The sequence below is a fragment of the Rutilus rutilus genome (genome assembly GCF_951802725.1).
Source record: "Rutilus rutilus genome assembly, chromosome: 16".
NCBI lineage: Eukaryota > Metazoa > Chordata > Actinopteri > Cypriniformes > Leuciscidae > Rutilus > Rutilus rutilus.
Genome location: NC_140224.1, coordinates 3,613,099 through 3,621,167, shown reverse-complemented (window position 1 = coordinate 3,621,167; position 8,069 = coordinate 3,613,099). Strand labels below are relative to the sequence as shown.

General features: G+C 39.9%; 1 protein-coding gene across 1 annotated transcript in view; it reads left to right on the top strand.

The window, feature by feature from the left end:
• LOC311305681 (uncharacterized protein) overlaps window positions 1–8,069 on the top strand; it is a gene marked incomplete at both ends in the record, with an annotated part of 309,017 nt that overhangs the window by 278,122 nt on the left and 22,826 nt on the right. Inside the window, 4 exons of the mRNA XM_084433494.1 lie at window positions 634–718; window positions 1,060–1,305; window positions 1,890–2,052; window positions 2,131–2,323. Coding sequence (XP_084289620.1) covers window positions 634–718; window positions 1,060–1,305; window positions 1,890–2,052; window positions 2,131–2,323 — 687 coding nt within the window. The remainder of the gene's footprint in view (window positions 1–633; window positions 719–1,059; window positions 1,306–1,889; window positions 2,053–2,130; window positions 2,324–8,069) is intronic.

Sequence of the window (8,069 nt, the reverse complement as noted above, 5' to 3'; positions counted from 1 at the left end):
CGTGTTCAGCTCTCGTGTTCAGTTCTCGTGTTCAGCTCTCGTGTTCAGCTCTCGTGTTCAGCTCTCGTGTTCAGTTCTCTTGTTCAGTTCTCGTGTTCAGCTCTCTTGTTCAGTTCTCGTGTTCAGTTCTCTTGTTCAGTTCTCGTGTTCAGCTCTCTTGTTCAGTTCTCGTGTTCAGCTCTCGTGTTCAGTTCTCGTGTTCAGCTCTCGTGTTCAGCTCTCGTGTTCAGTTCTCGTGTTCAGCTCTCGTGTTCAGCTCTTGTGTTCAGTTCTCTTGTTCAGTTCTCGTGTTCAGCTCTCTTGTTCAGTTCTCGTGTTCAGTTCTCGTGTTCAGCTCTCTTGTTCAGTTCTCGTGTTCAGCTCTCGTGTTCAGCTCTCGTGTTCAGCTCTTGTGTTCAGCTCTCTTGTTCAGCTCTCGTGTTCAGTTCTCGTGTTCAGCTCTCTTGTTCAGTTCTCGTGTTCAGCTCTCGTGTTCAGCTCTCGTGTTCAGCTCTCGTGTTCAGCTCTCGTGTTCAGTTCTCGTGTTCAGCTCTCGTGTTCAGCTCTTGTGTTCAGCTCTCGTGTTCAGTTCTCGTGTTCAGCTCTTGTGTTCAGCTCTCGTGTTCAGCTCTCGTGTTCAGCTCTCTTGTTCAGTTCTCGTGTTCAGCTCTCGTGTGAAGACCGACTCAGGGAAAGACCATCGACTCTACCTGTGCGACTCCACAGAGAAAGGACACCAGTAAGGCACTTAAGTATCTCCTTCTCCCTTTCCTTTCCCACTTTTATTCTATTTTCCCCTTACTCAACATGTGCTTTCAATACATTCCTGTTGTCTCTCGACAACGCTCTTTCATCACGCGCAGAAGGCAGCGCAATACTGCTAATCTGCGTCCCATTTGCTAATCCTCACACACTCTCTCTAACAACTTCTCTTCTGCTCACACCAGTCTGGCAGGGCTGGGGGTGCAGGGCTTCTCATTTCTAACAACTGGAAATACTCAACTCTCTCTTTATGCAATAACAACTCGTTTGATTGTCGTGCTATTACACTTACAACTCCCAGTAAGATCCATATTGTAGTCATATATCGGGTCAGCTGGGAAGCTTTGCAGAGGAGCTGGATGTGCTACTGTCCTCTTTCCTTGAGGACGGCTCCCCACTGGAAGTCTTGGGTGATTTCAACATTCATCTCGAGAGGCCGTATGCGACAGACTTCATCTCTCTCCTAGCCTCTTTCAGTCTCAGACGGCTCATCACCACAGGCACTCACACATCAGGCAACCAACTGGACCTGGTCTACACACGGACATCACAAACAACATTCTGGTGAGACCTCTCCATGTTTCAGATCATTTCCTCATTACTTTCAGTCTACAACTCTCTACCCCTGCACTACCAACCCCCCCACCAGTCACTTTCAGACGAAACCTGCGCTCACTTTCTCCCTCCCATCTCTCTGCCGTGTCATCTTCTCTTCCCTTACCCTCACAGTTCTCATCTCTGGATGTGAATACTGCAACGGACACCGTATGCTCCGTCTTAACCTCTTCTCTAGACATTATCTGCCCTCTCTCCTCCTTCTCTCCACTAACCGATGAAGAAGAATCTAAACTTCTCCTCTCCAGTCATCCTTCCTCCTGTCCTCTAGACCCCATCCCCTCACACCTTCTACAAGCCATCTCTCCCACACTTCTACCAGCACTCACACACATCACCAACTCATCCCTCCATACTGGCATGTCCCTACAGCATTCCAGCAGACTCGGGTAACTCCACTGCTTAAAAAACCAACACTAAACACATCACTTGTAGAGAATTACAGACCTGTCTCTCTCCTACCATTCATTGCGAAAACACTTGAAAGAGCTTTTTTCAACCATGTAACATCCTTCCTGTCTCTGAACAACCAGCTGGATGTCAAAAAGGAAAGGCAGAGGAAAAAAATGGAAATCTCTGGAGATGCTGAATGCATTGAAGGAAGCAGAAAAAATCTTCATGGAAAAGCAACAACTTAAAGCACAAAAAGCTAAAGAAGAAGGAGAAGCACTCCAAGACATCTACAAACAACAAATGGTGGGTATTTTTTTAATATGTTTTATTTTATGCATTAAACTCAGAATTTCTCTCTAATGCAACATTGGTTTTGTAAAGGCTGAAAAATGTGCAAGGGATTTCCGTACGAGAAAAGAACAGAAAGATTTGGTGGCGAAGAACATCGCTCTCATTGTTGAGGAGGAAAACCAGTTCCAGAAATACGCCAAACAAGTCATCGAAACAGCGGAGAAGGCAGGGAGAGACATCTATCCACTCCTGAAGGACATGTCAGTCCATGGATACGGCAAGAGTGCGCAAGTGTTTTTTTATTAATATCCAGTTCTCCTGTTGTTCACTTTACTATTTGACTCAAGGTAAGGCTATTTTCGATTCTCTGCTTATCAAAGAATTTGCTGACTTTCTATCAGAGTTAGTACTGGTTGCAGATAAAGTCATAATTGCTGGTGATTTTAATATACATATAGAGAACGAAAAAGATGTTCTCTATATGTATATTATAGCTGTTGAAATTCTGCAGCAGCGCGATGACATCTCAGATCATTATCTAGTCTCGTGTAAACTTCATTTAGCCAAGGCTGCAAAGTCGACTCAGTGTTACAAATATGTGAGACCTATCACTTCTGCCACTAAAGATTGCTTTATTAATAATCTTCCTGATCAGTTTCATCATCTCAGCATCCCGGATAGCTTAGAAGAACTCGATATTGCGACAGAAACTTTTAACTCTCTCTTTTCCAGCACTTTAGACTGATTTGCTCTTTGATCATCTGATCGTGGTTGTATCTCTCTATTAGTGTTACTCAATCTTAGTGCTGCATTTGACACTATTGACCACAACATTCTTTTAAATAGACTCGAAAATTATGTTGGCATTAGTGGAATTGCATTAGCATGGTTTAAATCATACTTATCTGACCGTTATCAGTTTGTAGCAGAGATGTCTCATTGATCACAAGTTCAGTATAGCGTACCACAAGGTTGCTGTTCACTCTGTACATACTACCCTTGGGAGATATCATTAGGAAGCATGGCATTAGTTTTCACTGTTATGCCGATGATTCTCAGCTCTATATTTCTTCACGCCCTAACGAAACTTACCAGTTCACAAAATTAACGGAATGCATAGCTGATATAACAAACTGGATGACTAGTAATTTCCTACTACTAAATTCTGAAAAAACAGAGATTCTAATTATTGGAGAAAAAACGTCCTCACGTAATAATCTAGAATAACACTTGATGTCTGCTCTGTCAAGTCTTCGTCGTCTGTTAGGAACCTGGGTGTGCTCTTTGATACCAATCTTTCATTTGAAAGTCACATGTCTAGTATCTGTAAAACCGCATTTTTCCATCTTAAAATTATATCGAAATTATGCCATATGCTCTCATTGACAAATGCAGAACAATTAGTTCATGCGTTCATGACCTCAAGGCTAGATTATTGTAATGCTCTACTGGGTGGTTGCCCTGCACGCTTAATAAAAAAACTACAGCTGGTCCGAAACGCAGGAGCTCGAGTTCTTACCAGAACTAGGAAGTATGACCATTTTACATCAGTTCTGTCAACACCGCATAGGCTCCCTATTAAACATTGTACACATTTTTAAATATTGCTGATTACTTACAAAGCACTAAATGGTTTAGCTCCGCTGTGCTTGTCTGTACAGGTGCTCCTGTCTGCCTCGTTGCTTCTGCTGCTGTTTGCGTTGGTGTGCGTCTGAAAGCTTTGTATATCTTTCTGTTTTGAATCATTATTTTCTATCATTCCTTCTTGTTCATACTGCTAAATATAACTTACTCAACATCACACATTAACCTGATATAGCTAGCTTCAATCTAAATCGTTATTGCTAGCACAACACGATAGTAATTCGCTAGCCTGTTAGCGTGCCATCTGTGCGCTCTTTATTTATTTATTTATTTATTTATTTTTCTTGCACCTTTTACGAGTCCTTCAAACAACTTAGGTGAGTAGGATCAGTCAACAAACACAGTAAGTCATGTCATCTTCTCCTCTTATTGTTACTTGTACCTCATGCAACATGTTTAGCATATCCTTCTCTGTCAGCACAGGATTTACATGTGATAAATGCAGGGAGACAGTAAAGCTGACGGGGAAGATTCCAGAAATAGAGACACGCATCCAAGCTTTAATCGAGGTTAATTGTAAGAGTGCAAGGGCTTAAGATACTGCTTTGGATGCGACTAGCTTTGTGACCTCTTTACATTGTTCGGTTCCGGCTGAAGTAGAGCCCGTGCAGCAGGGCAATTGGGTGATGTGCGACGCTGTAGTCCCGGGACAAAACACCGCTCTTCCGTTCTGATTACAACTTCAAAAAGATTCTCCCCTCTCAGTGAAACACCCACTGTGAATCCTGTTGAATGTGCCCTAGTTATTGGCCATTCTATTACACAGAACGTGAAAATAGAGACACCAGCCACCATAGTCTCATGTTTGCTGGGAGCCAGAGCTCCTGACATTAAAGCAAATTTAAAAGTGCTGGCTAATGCTAATCGTAAATTCTCTAAGATTATTATTCACGTCGGCACAAATGATGTTCGACTCCGGCAGTTGGAGATCACCAAAATTAATGTTAAAGAGGTGTGTGAACTCGCAAGTATGATGTCAGGCACTGTAATTTGCTCTGGCCCCCTTCCTGTTCACAGGAGTGATGAGATACTTAGTAGATTGTCATCACTCAATGGCTGGTTGTCTAAGTGGTGTCCGCAAAATAATATAGAATTCATAGACAATTGGAAAAGTTTTTGGGGCAGACCTGACCTGTTGAAAAGAGATGGTATTCGTCCCTCCTGGGATGGTGATGCTCTTCTCTCTAGTAATATGGCACATAGTCTTAGAGCTCAAACATGACAATCTGGGGCTCGGGTCAGGAAGCCGATAGACTGGCTAAACCGACTGTCTTCTAGCGGCCTTGCGTCACCAAGGTCAGATAAATTCCATCACATAGAGTCTCTTTCACCTAGATATCAGCATAGAGACTGTGTCTGTTCCCCGAATTAGGACATACAAAAAACTTCCAAACCCATCTAAGGGTAAAAATTTAATTGGATGTTCAACAAATAAAAAACAGATATAATACAAATGAGCAAATGATAAAGCTTGAGTTGCTGAATATTATATCCCTTACTTCAAAAGCACTTATTGTTAATGATATAATTACAGACTATAATCTAGATGTGCTGTGTTTGACAGAAACCTGGCTAAAACCAGACGATTACATGACTTTAAATGAGTCCACCCCGCAAGATTACTGTTATAAACATGAGCCTCGTCTGAAAGGCAAAGGGGGAGGTGTTGCTGTAATTTATAGTCATATTTTTAGAATTACTAAGAAGTCTAGTTTCAAATATAATTCTTTTGAAGTGTTTGTGCTTAATATAGCAATATATAGTGTAAATGATAAATCACATTTGAGATTTGTGCTGGCTACTGTATACAGGGCACCATACAGACTTTATCAAAGAATTTGCTGACTTTCTATCAGAGTTAGTACTGGTTGCAGATAAAGTCATAATTGTTGGTGATTTTAATATACATGTAGATAATGAAAAATATGCATTGGGATTGGCATTTAAAGTCATTCTTAACTCTATTGGAGTTAGACAACACGTGTCAGGATCTACTCATTGTCGTAATCATACTCTAGATCTAATATTATCACACGGAATAAATGTTGATGCCGTTGAAATTCTGCAGCAGAGCGATGACATCTCAGATCATTATCTAGTCTCGTGTAAACTTCATTTAGCCAAGGCTGCAAAGCCGACTCCGTGTTACAAATATGTTAGACCTAGGGCTGGGCGATAAAACGATAACGATAATTATCGCGATATAATTTTTCTCTATAAAACGATATCAAGAGGTCAATAAATGTTCGATAATGTTTATGCGACAAAAGAGGAACGAAACTCATTTGAACCGCGCGCCACACGGACCATTTATCCGCTCGGCTCAAAGTCCAAACGGCAGCGCAGCGCGAGCTCACTAGAGTTGATGCGTTTACTCTGATCGCTCTCGTCACGAGATCCAGTGAGAACCGCTTGGATTCAGCGAAGAACACAATGTCTCAGTGATTTAAACCAGTATTATGGCAGATGAAACAGCGCTGACAAACAGGAGAAACACTGTGCGCAGAAGGCTTTTCCGTCTACAAATTCCCATCATTTACCATGGATTTACTGTAACGTTAGCCTAGTAATATTAACTGCACCATGAAATGTGGGATATACATATTGAATTGTATTATATTATTAATGTAGACGGTGTATTAAAGGACCGATGGAATATAATTACAGTATTTAATCATGTATTTAGGCTACTAAATTAATATAAATTAATATAATATAATATTAATATAAATAAATAAATTAATATTAATATTAATATTAACTAAATTTATACTAAATAAATATTTTTCATACAAATACAATTGAAACCATAAAGTTACATTTTGCCATGATAGTGAGGTTATCATGATCTAAATGCATGATACTGGATGACCAATGGTTAAGTTTAACAGTCAGAATATTACATTTTACCAAATAAAAATTAGCACATGCAGAAACTTAGAAATTAATTGTCCAATAAAGATATTTATTTTGATAAGGAAAAATGACAAATGTTTGAATGTTTACATTTTTACATTTATTCATTTAGCTGACGCTTTTATCCAAAGCGACTTACAATTGCTATATATGTCAGAGGTCGCACGCCTCTGGAGCAACTAGGGGTTAAGTGTCTTGCTCAAGGACACATTGGTGTCTCACAGTGGATTCGAACCCACTGTGCTCTGGTTTCTACAACTTTCACTTAGGAGCAAAAATCTACCTTTAAACGTGGAAGAAATAAAGATTTTACTTTTATCGTGATAATTATTGATATCGACTGATATAAAAAAAATTATCGTGATATTTTTTTTTGTCCATATCGCCCAGCCCTAGTTAGACCTATCACTTCTGCCACTAAAGATTGTTTTATTAATAAACTTCCTGATCAGTTTCATCATCTCAGCATCCCAGATAGCTTAGAAGAACTCGATATTGCGGCAGAAACTTTTAACTCTCTCTTTTCCAGCACTTTAGACACAGTTGCTCCTTTGCGCTTAAAGAAGATTAAAGAAAATAGTCCAACGCCGTAGTACAACGAGCACACTCAGGCACAGGTACCGACTAAGCTACTGAAAGAGATGCTTCCAGAGGTCATAGATCCTCTTCTTAATATCATCAATTCATCTTTGTCTCTAGGATACGTACCAAAAACCTTTAAGCTGGCTATGATTAAACCGCTTGTTAAAAGAACGCAACTTGATCCTACAGAATTAGTCAATTACAGGCCGATCTCGAATCTACCCTTTCTGTCAAAGATACTAGAAAAGGCAGTATCCTCACAACTATGTTTCTTTTTAGAAAGAAATTATATCTGCAAGGATTTTCAGTCAGGATTTAGACCGTACCATAGTACTGAGACTGCTCTCATTAGAGTCACAAATGATTTGCTCTTATCATCCGATCGTGGTTGTATCTCTCTATTAGTGTTACTCGATCTTAGTGCTGCATTTGACACTATTGACCACAACATTCTTTTAAATAGACTCGAAAATTATGTTGGCATTAGTGGAATTGCATTAGCATGGTTTAAATCATACTTATCTGACCGTTATCAGTTTGTAGCAGTAAATGAAGAGATGTCTTATCGATCACAAGTTCAGTATGGCGTACCACAAGGCTCAGTACTAGGACCACTGCTGTTCACTCTGTACATGCTACCATTAGGAGATATCATTAGGAAGCATGGCATTAGCTTTCACTGTTATGCCGATGACACTCAGCTCTATATTTCTTCATAACCTAACGAAAACTACCAATTCACAAAATTAACATAATGCATAGCTGATTAAAAAAATTGGATGACTAGTAATTTCCTACTACTAAATTCTGAAAAAAACAGAGATTCAAATTATTGGACAAAAAACATCCTCACCTAATTATCTAGAATACTGTCTAAAACTTGATGT